General features: G+C 39.1%; 1 protein-coding gene across 3 annotated transcripts in view; it reads left to right on the top strand.

The window, feature by feature from the left end:
- The window catches only part of CERKL (CERK like autophagy regulator), a 150,491-nt gene that overhangs the window by 104,833 nt on the left and 30,732 nt on the right, over nt 1-14,926 (top strand). For 2 of the 3 annotated variants that reach the window (XM_007461225.1, XM_007461224.1), the window contains exon 3: nt 8,649-8,780. The exons of the other annotated variant lie outside the window; for it this stretch is intronic. In XM_007461225.1, coding sequence (XP_007461287.1) covers nt 8,649-8,780 — 132 coding nt within the window. The remainder of the gene's footprint in view (nt 1-8,648; nt 8,781-14,926) is intronic. 3 annotated transcript variants of the gene reach the window in all.

Genomic DNA, 14,926 nt, shown 5'->3' with positions numbered 1-14,926 from the left:
GACTAGAGAAGAACATGAATTTGTGTGACAGTTGGAAAGAGGAAAGTGAAGTTACCATTATTTGAAGATGAAATAGCTATTAGACTGGAAAATCCAAGAGAATAAGGGAAAATCTATGATGAACAATGAGAAAATTAAGTGCTAGGTGTAGAAATCTAATGGTTTTGATATATGGCGTCAAGAGTCAGTTAGGAGATGGAGTTAGAAACATATTGACAGCAGCAGCGAAAAAAGGTGAAAAACCTAGACTTATTCAGCATTTATCTGAAAAATGTTTACCATGGTACTTAGGGACACAGGAGACTTAAAATGGAAAAGCATACCATGTTTCTGTAAAGAAAGACTGAATCTCATAAAAGTGTTAACAGCCCTTAAGATAATATATATTTAACATAATCCGAATACCGGGAGAATTTTTTCACACTAGACAAACTGATTTTAAAGATCATGTGTAAAAATAGACATGGAAATTCTTAAAAGTAGTAAGGAACTCTATCAGCTACTAAGTCATGTTATGAAACTATAATATTTAAGACATTATGATACTGGCATATGAATAAGTCAATAGATCTCAGACTAGGCACTCAAGAAGAGATTCAAATACATCCAGAATTTTAGTATATCTAAAGGTGGCATTTGAAATCTGTAGGAGAAAGACTGATTATGCCATGAATTATGTTGGGACAGATAGATAGCCACCTGGAAAAAAGTAAAGTCAACTCCCAATTTTGTATCATCTATCAAAATAAATTTCAGATAGTATTAAATAAAATATGAAATTGAGACCATAAAATTATTAGAAAAATATAGGGGATTTTTTTTGTCATAAAGGGAGCTTTTAAATGTGACACAAAACCCAGAAACCATAAAAGAAGTGATAAATTCAACCATAGGCACATAAAAATGAAAACGTTTGACATAGAGAAAACAGCATAAATAAAATTAAAAGCACTAAATGACACGCTGGGAAAAATATTTGTAACTCACACAAGTAAAAGGTTGATACTGTATGGAGCACTGCTAAAATTAACATGGCAAACAGTACAAAGAAAGAATTGGCTAATGATATAAACTGACAGTTCGTGGAAAAATAAAAATAGCTCTTAAACATTTGCAAAATTTCTCAGCCTCTCTCATAATAAGAGAAATGTAAATTGAAATTAGAGTGATATGCGGTTTTTCACCCCTCAGATTGTCAAAGATCAAAATTTTGAAAATTTACAAGGTTTACAAGGGTGTAAGAAAGCACCCTTGTAAATTGGTAGTAAAAATAATAGGTAAACTGAGTACTTACTATGTGCCATGCACTTTTCTAAGTACTTTACACTTATTTAATCATCACAATTTGTGAGAGGCACTCTTATTATCCCCATTTTACAGGTGGGGAAACTGAAGAACAGAGAAGTTAAACAATAACCCAAAGTCACACAGGTGGCAAATGGAGGAGCCAAGATTTAAGATCAATTACTTTTACTCTAGCATTTACTTTTTTTTTTTCAGTCACAAGTCTAAATTTCTATGGCAAGTGATTTGAGAATATACACTCTCAAGGGTACATACCCTTTGACCCAGTGTTTCTACTTCTAGAAGTTTGTCCTGCAGTTTTATGTAAATAGATGCAAAATGACGTTCATTGCAGCAGTATTTGCAGTAAAGGAAGATTGGAAACAACCTAAATACCCATCCCCAGGGAACTCGTTAATTAAATTGAGGTTCATCCATACAAAGAAAACTAGGCAGCTTTAAATAAAGTAACATAGCACTCTATGTAGTGATATGGAATTATCTCCAAAATATTGTAAAAGGAAAAGCAAGGCACAGAATAGTGGGTTGGGATGCTACCGTCTATGTAAAAAGTCACAGAACGTATACCTACATTTTTGTATATGCAGAGAATAGATTCTTGACATGATGACAGTGGTTGCCCCTCAGGAAGGGAACTAGATACCAGGGAATGAGCTGAATAATGAGATTTTTGAATTCTGTACAATGTGTGTATTTTAATTTGTACAGAAAATAATTGTGTATATGGTTCTCAGATATAGAGACATTTGCATTGTGGTCACTTGGTGAAGAGTGTAACCAAGTGCCATAGATAGACCTGGGTGCAGACTCCAGCACTGCATGGTTACCAGACAGAAAGGGGCTTTGGAACAACTGTAGTTCCGGGGAACTTTGCTTCTTCCCTAACTTGGATATTGACCAGAGGGAAGACAGAATCCATAGAGCTTTTTGTGCTTGGAGTAAGACTCCACTCATCACTGCCCCACTCTCCAGTCCCAACTGCTGCACACAAGTTTTATCTCTTACACACACTGTGTTGCCGCCTGAGGCCCTTCATCACCTAGACTCTCATCCCTCTAAGGCCCTCTCTGTGTACCGCCTAACCTGACACCATCCCCTACTCTCCTCAACTGCAGACACCATTTTATTTTTGCCCTGTGGAACGATCCAAGGGATCGTTGTGCCTGTGGATACAAATGTTGAATCATTATACTGTACACCCAAAACTAGTATAATGTGTATGTCAATTATACTTCAATGAGGAGATATATCTAGAATCTGACTTTTCTTATAATGTCCACTTCAACCACTGTGTCTAAGCACACAGTGTTAGAATATTGCCAGTGTTCTTTACTTTGTTAGTCCTTACCCTGTGTCTACTTTCCATATGGCAGCTGAAGTGATCCTTTTAACACCTAAGGCTATGTTGCTGTAAACACTGCTCAAAATTCTCCATGTGCTTCTTCTCTCACTCAGAACCAAAGCTAAAATCCTTGTAAATGCCTACAAAGCTCTGGGTGATCTGACCTTCCCTGGCCAGCAAGTCATTTCTTCTACCTTTGCCCTCCTTCTCTCCCACAACTGAGCTTCACTTTTTTTTTTTTTTAACATCTTTATTGGAGTATAATCGCTTTGTATACACCATAAACTATATGGTGTGTTAGTTTCTGCTTTATAACGAAGTGAATCAGCTATACATATATCCCCATATCTCTTGAGTCTCCCTCCCTCCCACCCTCCCTATCCCACCCCTCTAGGTGGTCACAGAGCACTGAGCTGATCTCCCTGTGCTATGCGGCCGCTTCCCACTAGCTATCTATTTTATGTTTGGTAGTGTATGTGCATGCCACTCTTTCACTTTGTTCCAGCTTATACTTCCCCCACCCCGTGTCCTCAAGTCCATTCTCTAGTAGGTCTGCGTCTTTATTCCTGTCCTGCCCCTAGGTTCTTCATGACTTTTTTTTTAGATTCCATATATATGTGGTAGTATATGGTATTTGTTTTTCCCTTTCTGACTTACTTCACTCTGTATGACAGACTCTAGGTCCATTCACCTCACTACAAATAACTCAATTTTGTTTCTTTTTATGGCTGAGTAATATTCCATTGTATATATGTGCCACATCTTCTTTATCCATTCATCTGTCGATGGACACTTAGGTTGCTTCCATGTCCTGGCTATTGTAAATAGAGCTGCAGTGAACATTGTGGTACATGACTCTTTTTGAATTATGGTTTTCTCAGGGTATATGCCCAGTAGTGGGATAGCTGGGTCGTATGGTAGTTCTATTTTTAGTTTTTTAAGGAACCTCCATACTGTTCTCCATAGTGGCTGTATCAATTTACATTCCAACCAACAGTGCAAGAGAGTTCCCTTTCTCCACACCCTCTCCAGCATTTGTTGTTTGTAGATTTTTTGATGATGGCCATTCTGACTGGTGTGAGATGATACCTCATTGTGGTTTTGATTTGCATTTCTCTAATGATTAATGATGTTGAGCATTCTTTCATGTGTTTGTTGGCAATCTGTATATCTTCTTTGGAGAAATGTCTATTTAGGTCTTCTGCCCATTTTTGGATTGGGTTGTTTGTTTTTTTTGATATTGAGCTTCATGAGCTGCTTGTAAATTTTGGAGATTAATCCTTTGTCAGTTGCTTCATTTGCAAATATTTTCTCCCATTCTGAGGGTTGTCTTTTCGTATTGTTTATGGTTTCCTTTGCTGTGCAAAAGCTTTTAAGTTTCATTAGGTCCTGAGCTTCACTTTTATCCTTAGAACTTTTTACCACTTAGCATGCTCTGAATTCTCTTGTTTATTTGTCTCCTACCATTGGAATGGAAGCTTCATGAGGACAGAGGCTTTTCTTGTTCACTGATAGAACCTCAGCTTCTAGAGCCCTGCCTGGCAAATAACAGGCATGTAGTTATTTGTGAATAAATGAATGGCTGTTGTTGTTATCTAGATGACCTAAAGCTAACACTGCCCTTTTATTCACTCATCAAGTATTTGATCATCTATTATGTGCCCTGCACTAAGGAAATAGAATGTGGAGAAAAACCCAGGGAGTTTCCAGTCTAATATGGAAGAATAATTAATTAATAGAAAATAACAGCAGTGTAAGAATCAAGATTGGGAAGCGTATGGACTTGTGAGAACAAATGATAAGGGGGAAATGACCTAGCTGAAGTCTCAAAGCCAAGGAAGCCATGGTAGGCTTTCCCTAGAAACAGTGACTAATGTGAGATCAAGATAAAGAGAAGAGGGGGTTAATTGGGCAAAGTGGCTATGGTGGCAGCTGGTATAGGTGGGCAGCTAGTGGAGAGAGCAGGTGCAAGGACCCTGTGGTAGAGGGAACATAGGAGTTCAAGAAACTGAATGGAATAGGAGGAGGCTTGAGGAGGGAGCATGGAAGGAGAGAAGGATGGAGATTTTTAAATTATTTCTCTTTATTCCACTTAATTAAGAACATTTAAAAAATCCGACTTTATTTGGTAGAGATCTCCATCCTGATCTCTATATTGATTTCAAATTGCTACCTAATTCCTATATACTTAGACTCCATCTTCATAGTCATCATATTAGATGCATCTAAAAGAAAGAAATGAGGAAATGAATATGTGCTCTGGTAAAGAAAAAAAAAATTGGCTTTGTTGACTTGTATTTAAAAACCCCTTGATTGACCAGAATGTCTAAGGAATGGGACTTTCTGATTAATTTAGTTTTCATTGCTGTTGTTGTTAACTGAGGCTTAAAAATAAAATTATTTTGCTTAAATCCTTTTAGAAAGTCTTTCAAAATAATTTTAGCCCCTTTCCTGCCATTTTAAGAAGATTGTGTCACAAAGATTGGGTGTGGACATATAGCGTGCACTTTTATACATATGTTTAAGGTCTACAAGCCTTCGACTGCAATGTGCTTATCCTCACAAACCTCAAATGACTGTTTCTCATTTCCACAAATGTCTATTCCTCCACAGTCATGATATAGGAAAAGGGGGAAATAAAAGTTGGTTTGTATGACAGCATTTGGGGACTGCAATTTGGTGGCTAGACACCTTCCTTACTGGGTCTGTCCCTGCTGGAGAAATGAGGGTGTTCCAACAAATTTACCAGGTAAGGAAAACCTAAACAGATCTTTTGTCTGGACTCTGGGGTTTAGAACAAGTTTCTGGTCCTTTTCGTGTTTTAATAAAAGTGAGCCCTAGATTAATCTGCTTCGTCCTTCCTGATTAAAGGACACAAATACTGTCCTTCGTGGTAGTGTTTTTTTTTTTTTTGCTGTACGCGGGCCTCACTGTTGTGGCCTCTCCCGTTGCGGAGCACAGGCTCTGGACGCGCAGGCTCCAGATGCGCAGGCTCAGCGGCCATGGTTCACTGTCCCAGCCACTCCACAGCACGTGGGATCTTCCCGGACCGGGACACAAACCCGTGTCCCCTGCATCGGCAGGCGGACTCTCAACCACTGCGCCACCAGGGAAGCCCCTTCACGGCAGTTTTGTTTTGACCTGATCCAGAGTCATATACTGCATTTAGTTGTCACTCTTTAGTCTCCTTTAATCTGGAACACTTCCTCAGTTTTTCTTTGTCTTTCATGGCCTTGCCTTTTTTGAAAAGTTTAAGGCAGGTATTTTGAGAATGCCCCTCAACTTGGGTTTGTCTGAGTGTTTCATCTTGTTAGGTCCATATTATGTATGCGCTTGGGGCAGGAATCCCACAGAAGTTGTATGTCCTTAGTGCTGTGTATCTTGTACATGAGGCACATGTGTCAGTTTGTATCACTCAGAGTGTTGTTAACTTTGATCACTTGACTAAGGACGTGTCTGCCCGACTTCCCTACTGTAAATATTCCTTTTTACTTTCTGTAAATAGAGTAATAGGGAAGGGCAGAGTTTAAGACTAAGTAAGTATTTTGTTCCCCAACTGACTGTCACCAATGGTTTTAGCATCCATTGCTGATTCTTGCCTAAACCCATCATTATTATGATGGTTGAAAATAGTGATGTTCTAACTCTGTAATTTTCCCGTATTTATTAATTGTTACTCTAAGGTGAAGTTTTTCCTTTCCTCCTTTATTTATATGTGTATTTAGTGTCGGTTTCATTCCCGGAGTTGGGTGTTTTAAAAAGTCACTGTAGTATGTATGATATGTTACTGTCTTTATTCCATTTTGTGTTGTCCCAGGTTTGGCCAGTGGGAGTCCTGAGACGTTGAGTCCTTTATCAGAGTTTTCTGTATAAATGATATAAAAAATCGATAATAGAGGTACAGAGAGTAACACGGGAGCAAGAAGCCAGAGAGATGAATTCTGCTGGTCAGGAAGGGCTTCAGTGAGGAAGTGGTATTTGAGGTGAGCTTTGAAAAAGTGGTCAGATTTTTACAGGATTGGAGATGAGGCAGAGTGGAAACGGTGAACTGTCTGAACAGAGGAAGGCCTAGCAGCTGGTATTCGGCAAGTAATACAGTGGGTCTGGATAGTGAAGGGGAAGTGGAAATGGAACAGAAAACCCTCTGCACTTAGTTTGCTTCGAGCATCTTCTGTGCTGGTCTCACTGCTTGGTATTTCCTCCCTGACTCTACCCCTGCTGTTTCGCTAAGGGGAGGATGAAGTGTGAGGCAGGAGGGAATTGCAAGTAGTGAAAACAGCATAAGCCCAAAGCCCCGCTCAAATGCTCCCTTCTCTGGGAAGGCTTTTCCGGATCCCTAATAAGAATTAACCACCCTCCTCTCATCCACCCCCAGGGCACTTTGTGCCTTCGTGTTAACAAATCTGTTCTGTCTTGTACTGGTTCTATTTGTGGATACGTCTTCCCCCTGTAAAGCATGAACACATGTTAATCACTTTCCACCTCTTCCCAGTACTCAGTGCAAATGCTCAACAAGTATTTCTTGAATATGTGTGAGAGGGAGGAGAGAGGATAGGTTGGAGTTGGTTGGGGGAGGCTCTGGGTGTCATTTTCAGGGGTCGGGCTTGCCCCACAGGCAGTGATGGGCCCTGGTGCTTTGGACCAGTGCAGGGCTGCTGGGAGCTGTGATGTCTGAGGATATGGTGGAAGGGAGGCTGCAAAGTACCCATGAGTGGTCCTGGAGAACGCCGAGCCAGAGTGAGACAGCCAGGAAGGGCAGAGGCGTGGAAGCAAATAGTTATCACCTCACGAATCTGGGCACTCATTTGAATGTAGGAATTGAAAGGAAAACAAGGAATTGAGGTTTCAAGACTGGGTGATTAGGAGACTGGCAGAAGTCTCTCACCAAAATGGGATCCCAGGGCCAAGTACAGAAGAGGTAAGGAGTTCAGCATCGTCCCATCTGGCCCTCAGCCAAGACGCTCCCTGAATTCAAACAATATGTGTTGTTGAAAACTTTTTATTATTTCAAATATGGTAAGAAATAAAATATTGTCTCTACTTGAGGCACAAAAACTGATGTGGGTGTAATGGACATTTTTCTTTTGGCTTTAGTAACGGTTTCATTAAAAATGGATGCTAGTAACTGCTTTTCTAACCTTGAAGCGTGGCCGTGTGAGAAGAGCTTACCGTGAAAGAAATAGTCGTCAGCTTTCTTCTGGCTCCTCTGTCCTCTCCTACCCCTTCCTAACAACGGAAAATTTGCTTTGCACCTGCTCCAACTGGGCTCTAAGTGCTAAGCATCTTGCAAGCCCAGAAAATTGTAGTATCAAATCTCAGCCCCAACTGTGAGGCAGCACTATATTCCCGAACCCCTGCTGAGAGGCGTTGCTTTCCCAGTTCCCCAGGGAAGAGTTCTTTCTCCCTTGGCCCCTTTTCAGGCTTGAACTCCGACCTAAACCCTCTTTTTAGCTTCCAGCGTGCATTGCTCTGGGTGCTGGCCCTGACCTGGCCTTGCATCCTCCACTCCACTCTGGGCTCATCAGCAGGTCAGCCCTGGGTAGCCCTGGGGTTACCGGAATGCCCAGTTCCAATAATGAGCATATTTATCCAAGGAGAGGAAATGGACTTTCTAATCTGTTATAGTCCATTGCTTTTTTCGCCAGAAACAAATGCTAAAGGAACATCGGATATATTATCGGTGATTTGGTAAATATACTTAATCATTGCCTAATATTCATGAAGTCGCTTTCATTCACACCTTCCTTCATAAATTAAATGCTTTGTTATAACTCATGACTTACTTTAAGAGGGATATTCTTATTTCACTGCTAGGAACTGTGAAATGTTTTAAAATAATGCCATATTCAGGAAAACTCTTGGAAGAATTTCAAATAAAAATAGCAAACAGTAATTAAATAGGTGTATAACATTCTAACTGGCCTTAGTGTATGGTTTTAAAGGGAAAGAAAAAAAAATGCCGACAGAGACTATAATTTTTGTCTTTATATTTCCCTCTTAGGTTTTTCAGACAGACCGAAGTCATTAAAAATAGTCCTTAACCCCCAAAGCCACAAAAAAGAAGCTACTCAGGTCTATTATGAGAAGGTTGAACCACTGTTGAAGATTGCGGGAATAAAGACGGATGTAACAGGTAAGTATTTTCAGAATATAATTTCACCTCTAAAAAAATCATACTTGAGGAAGCAAAGTAACCTTGAGTTTGTTCTTGAGTCAAATTTAGGAAGCTACTTGTAATATCTAAAGCTTGTTTATGTGCTTCGATAACTTACTGCAGCCAGCTCCAGGATTATAATTCAATTATTTTGTTTTCTTTTAATTGTGTTATTTTTATTAGAATATCAGTATTTTCTCTTTAAACCTTTTTTCAGACTTTAAAAATTATTAGGTATCATTTTTAAGGGGGCTGCACACGTTTTGATACCTTCATTGAGATGTTGGCTATTTAAACATTATCTCTGCAGTTCAGCAGCAATTGATTTTTGTTCACTTAAATGTTTGATGTCTTTCCATGGAATCCTTCATTAGGTGGTTTTTGTTCTGACTCTGACCCCTGCTGGTTAGGTCAAAACTAAGCACTTAACTGCTGATTTTAGATGAATTTAGAGAAGCCAGAAGCTTAAATTCATTGTCTAAAATAAGAAGGGTGCTTAGGTTTGTGCCCAGGAAGACAGAAATTTGCTAATGCTAAAGTTCATATAAAGAAGATTAGTAAAATTCTTTTCAGCTTTTAAAATTTGGTGACCAGATTCCTTTGTTTCCTTGAGACTCTTTATTTTTCCCACGGGGGTGGGGTGAGGAGGGCTGACGTTATCGTGAATCACACCCTCAGTTCTTCTGGTTTTATTTCTGTGTAGCTTCATTAACTCACAGTGTAAATTTGTAGTAAATTTTAATTGATGAAGAATATTGCATAATAAGCCTACTCGGGATACAAGGCCAGAATGTACTTGGAATCTCCCAGTCCCAGTCATAAGTTCCTAGGGAAGGGATTCAGAGTGACCTGGCTTTGCTCAGCTGTCACCAGGGGAGATGGGTCTCAATGTAAATAAGGTTTATAAACCTACATCTCATGACTTGATGGATGGGGCAGAAGGAAATTCCTTTAAACAAAAAAAGCAGGAACAATAATCTTTTGGAGAAGGTCATCCACCCCAAAAGGCATCTACTCCAATGAAGGTTGGAGAGAAACTACCAGGAATAACTCAAGAGGAGTTTCTGAATTAAAATAAAATTGTAGTGAAGGAGTTAATCTTTCATCTTTGTGGCCTTTGTCTTACTTGGAGGTGATTTATAAGACAAAGAAACGATTCAGATCTATTGTTGCTTTCCCTGAAGATTTTCAAGGATTGGAAGAAGGAAAAGTTTGAAATTCATATTAGGATGAGCCAATTAAAAGTTGAATAAACTTATTGGTGAACCCAATAATATTTAATTGTTGTTTCATTGATTTAGTATCCAAAACAGTTTTACATGGATATTACTACATATCATTCAGTTCAATAAACTCTTATTGAATGCTTTGTGTTAAACACTATGCACAATGCAAGATGGATAAGTTCTACTACCTGCTCTTGAGTGACCGTTAATTTATTAGGGATTAAAATAGATATTTAAAGTAGATATAGTTGGAATATACATAAAGGAATTATGGTGTCTCAGGGGTCTTATTTATTTTGATCAGAAGACCCAAGAAAAGAATTTGAACTGGACAGTTTTAGAAAGTCAGAGAAGGCAAATAATGGTTTACTGTTATAGTAAATATACATATTTACTATATATATATAGCAGAAAAGAAAAGTGAGAGAAGGCAGGCACACTAGCAGCACATACAAGTGGGTGTGGCTGTGTGTGCTGTACCCATAGTGTTTTGGTAGTTCTTTCATACCGTTGGCTTTATCTTAAATATGGTCCTTTCCATCATCGTAAAATGGTGCCAATGAATTCAGTTCTTCTTTATTCAAATCTAGTGAGATGGGGAGAGGTGTGTATATGCAAGAGATTCAACATGTTTTAATCCTGAACAAGGATTAAAAATTTTTTCCTATCAGTTTGACTGTCCTAATGTAGTACATATACCCCAACTGGAGCACTTACTCTCTTAAGCATCAAGACCCTTCCCATGGGATGAGGGTGGGACCCCCTTCTCCTAAAGGCTGAGGACACCTGAACTGAAGTTGGGAAGGCTCCCAACAAAGTGCACAGGAGGAGTCTGAGTCCAGATTAAGGATGAATCTTTATGCTGCACTCAGGAGTTTATTCATCGTGCATTGATTCGGAGGTGGTGTACATTTTTTATCATAGTGTTGTAATCTAGTTTGGCAAAGGTGATTATGTCATCAGAATAAATATTGGAAGAGAAGAGGGAGAGATTGGAGGAAAGGAAACCAGCCTATGAGGCCTGAACTAAGGTAGAGGAGATGATAGGAATGTGCTTTCCTTCTTAAAACAAGTGTATTGGAGAGAAAAATGTTATGTTCTAGGACTTTTTTCCCCTGAATTTTAGATGTTTTTGCTTATTATGTTTAGTTTAAGATAAAATTAGAATACTACATAAGTGCAAATATAGAATTTATTTATATATTTGTGCAGCATGGCTAATTATTAGCTGCCTAACACTCCTCCTACAGGCAAAATTATAAAATTGCATCTTTTGCTTATAAAACCATTTTGATATGTATATTGGCTAAATATTTATATTAAAAATGTCTCCTGTTTCATGTGAAGGACTGAATAAACATTTCGGTGTCTGAAAAGTTTTAGAATCTTCCTGCTTATCTCACAGTATAGTTTGAATAAGGTAGTATGTTTAAAACTACCTTGTGTACTATAAAGTACTATAGAAAACATGGTCATAATGCAGTTGATTTCAGTTTCATAAATGATGTAACAGTAAGATTCAACTCAAAATTTGAAAAAGTATTTTCTATGAAAGAGTAAAGCAGAAAGAGTACATATTTTCTGCATGTCCAGTGTGACCATTGTTTTAACATATCTTCCGTGCACTGCCAAGTCCAAATGGAATATGAATTACGTAACAAATTCTGTATGATGATGAATTCATTGAGATAGTGCTGTATAAATGAGGCATGATGTAAAAATTATAGCTAGATGAATACATTATAATTTTTCTATACATTAAAAAAAAATAGCAAAACCCCCCACAAAAGAATCTGGTTAAAAAGTACACAGATAACCTGAGTAGACATTTTTCCAAATAAGATATGCCTATAGCCAACTGGTACATAAAAAGGTGCTCAGCATCACTAATCATCAGGGAAATGCAAATTAAATCACAATGAGGTATCACCTCACACCTGTCAGAATGGGTATTTTCAGGACCTCCCTGGTGGCGCAGTGGTTGAGAGTCCACCTGCCGATGCAGGGGACACGGGTTCGTGCCCCGGTCTGGGAAGATCCCACAAGCCTACAAAAAAAAAAAAAAAAAAAAAAAAGAATGGGTATTTTCAAAAAGGCCAGAATTAACAAGTGTCGGTGAGGATGTGGAGAAAAGGGAACCCTCATGCATTGTTGGTGGGAATGTAAATTGGTGCAGCCACTATGGAGGCCCCTCAAAAAATTAAAAATAGAACTACCATATGATCCAGCAATTCCACACTTCTGGGTATTTATCCAAAGGAAACAAAAACACTAACTCAGAACAGATATCTGTGCCCCATATTGATTGCAGCATTATTTACAACAGCCAAGACATGGAATCAACCTAAGTGTCTGTCAGTTGATGAATGGATACAGAAGATGTGGGGTGTGTGTGTGTGTATACATATATATATATATATATATATATATATATATATATATATATATTTGCATGCCATACCACAGAATACTCTTCAGCTATAAAAAGGAAGGAAATCCTGCCATTTGGGACAACATAAATGGACCTTGAGGACATTATGCTATGTGAAATGAGTCAGAGCAAGACAAATGTCATATGATCTCACTTATATGTGGAATATTTTTTAAAAATTCCCCCAAAGAAACCAGAACATGTAGATACAGAGAACAGATTTCCAGAGGTTGGGGGACAGGGTATCAGAAGAACTAGAAGAACCTAAATAAAAGAGTTATTTATTCCTAATAACTTGATATGTGAATCAAATGGCATATGATACCATTTCTTTCTCTTCCTCTCAGAGCAGACTTTCAGAATTACACTATTAAAGGTGTGAGAGGAATTTTGGACATCATAGATTCATACGATAATTCATAGAACAATAAAGTGAAAGAGTCAAGGCAGCAGAGAAGTTAAACTGGAAAGAACTTTGGAGGCCATCTAGTTCATTTTCCTTCATGCGGTGGAGTGCAGTCACATGACACTCTTGGTGGAAGAACACCCAGCCTCGGCCTGGGCACCCTGTGATGGAGTCAGTGTGTGCCGTTACTGGACAATACTGATGGATATTCTCAACTGGAGTTCAGGGTCATATTAGAAAAGAGCACCTCCTTTGTGCTAACTTACAAAAAGGTGCTCTTTCTTCTGGGCTGATGTAGCCCAAGGTCACCTCGTATGCTGAATAGGAGTACTGGCTGGATTGCAAACTTACCTGACCCTTTGCCAAATGCCTTTGTGCAAGACATAAACTGCAAGAACTTGTGAGCTGACGTTTGCCACCTTGTGACTTTCAGTGTTGATGTTATCTTTAGTAGTGATACAAAATAAATGAAATACGTGTTTTCCATAAGCTTTGAGGTATTCGAAAACAGATTTCATGTCTGCCCGTGATCTCCCTTGTTCAAGACAGGCAGTTCCACCTCCTTCAGTCAATCTTGGTAGTAACAAAGCTGCTAGACCTTATCATGCTGATTATCATTATTGTGGTCAAAGACACTTCTCTGAATGTAGCCTTGATCTCTGCCAGCTCAAGGCCCATGGGGGTGCCTAGTCACCAGATAATTTTACCTCCTTTCTGACCCTGGGCAGAGTTGTCAAAAGAGTGGGGTTTATTTTCACTTTTTTTCCTCCTTCTAGAACGATGTGTTTAACTTTTGACACTTTTACCAAATCTTCTCTTTAATTCTTTCTCTTTGGCTCTTTATGTCTCTACTTGAAGCCCACCATTCCCTGGAGATGCCTCTAATTGTTCCTGATCTCACAGGAGTGGAAGGCTAGGTAATCTGATAAAACTGTTACAAAAGATGCTAGTACGCTGAGGCATTACTCACTTTCAGTTTTACCTACATTTTAATAAAAATCTGGATCGTAAATGTTCCATGAATCAGATCCAGCTAGAGAGGGAGAGAATTATGGGTGAAAAGTTCTTTTTATTATCCCTAGGATAATTATGTATATATATGACCAATCCCATTTCTAATAATAGGATCTCAGTTAGGGAGTTGGAACTTTAATCCCCGGGGACAATGAATAGTCATCAGTGGTGTTTATGTAGGGAAGAGATGTGGTTAAACATGTGCTTGAGAAAGGTCATTCTGGCTAGAGTGGGATAAATGTTAGAGGGAGACTGGAGGAGAGGCTGATGTAGTTTGCATTATTAAAGATGGTGGTGACTAGGTCTGGGGCATTGGCTTGAGGAATGTTGGATGCAGCCGCATAAACTAAAAGACAGAAACCACTGGCTTTGGGCATGGAGGGGTTTTGGAGAGTAAAAGAAAGGGATACTCTAGAAAGAAGACATTTTCTTATCTTGGGTACTGGGGAGTGGATGATGGAACACACAAAAGAATAGTGTAACTGAAAGGCAGTATATTTGAAGGTGGAAATGATGGATTCTATTTTGAACTTACGAAGTTTGAAGTACCTAAGGGACAGGAAAGAAAATGACATCTCAGTTACCTTATCCCATCATAGAATTTTATCACCAGACCAAGAAATGTTTCCTTATGTTCAAATCAGGACTCATCTGATTTGACTTCAGCCTGTTTCCTCAACATTCAGTGTCAACCTCAAGACATTTCCTCAGAAAGACAATATTGGAGGAAGGTAGTAATATTTAAACTGAAGGTTGGGGTGCATGGGGGATCCCAGCAGTGAGAACTGTGTGTTCAAAGAGTTGTAAACGATGAAAACTCCAAATTTCCTATGTAAGAGGTGTGTCAGTCTCATTGCCAAAGGAAAGTAGTTGAAAGAAGAGGCCAGTAACTTTCTTTTCTTTTTTTTTTTTTTTTTTTTTGTGGTACGCAGGTCTCTCACCGCTGTGGCCTCTCCCATTGCAGAGCACAGGCTCTGGACGCGCAGGCCCAGCGGCCATGGCTCACGGGCCCAGCCACTCCGTGGCACGTGGGATCCTCCCGGACCGG

The sequence above is a fragment of the Lipotes vexillifer genome, unplaced genomic scaffold (genome assembly GCF_000442215.2).
Source record: "Lipotes vexillifer unplaced genomic scaffold, Lipotes_vexillifer_v1.1 scaffold57, whole genome shotgun sequence".
In the NCBI taxonomy this organism is placed as follows: domain Eukaryota; kingdom Metazoa; phylum Chordata; class Mammalia; order Artiodactyla; family Lipotidae; genus Lipotes; species Lipotes vexillifer.
This window is presented reverse-complemented; position numbering and strand designations above follow the sequence as displayed.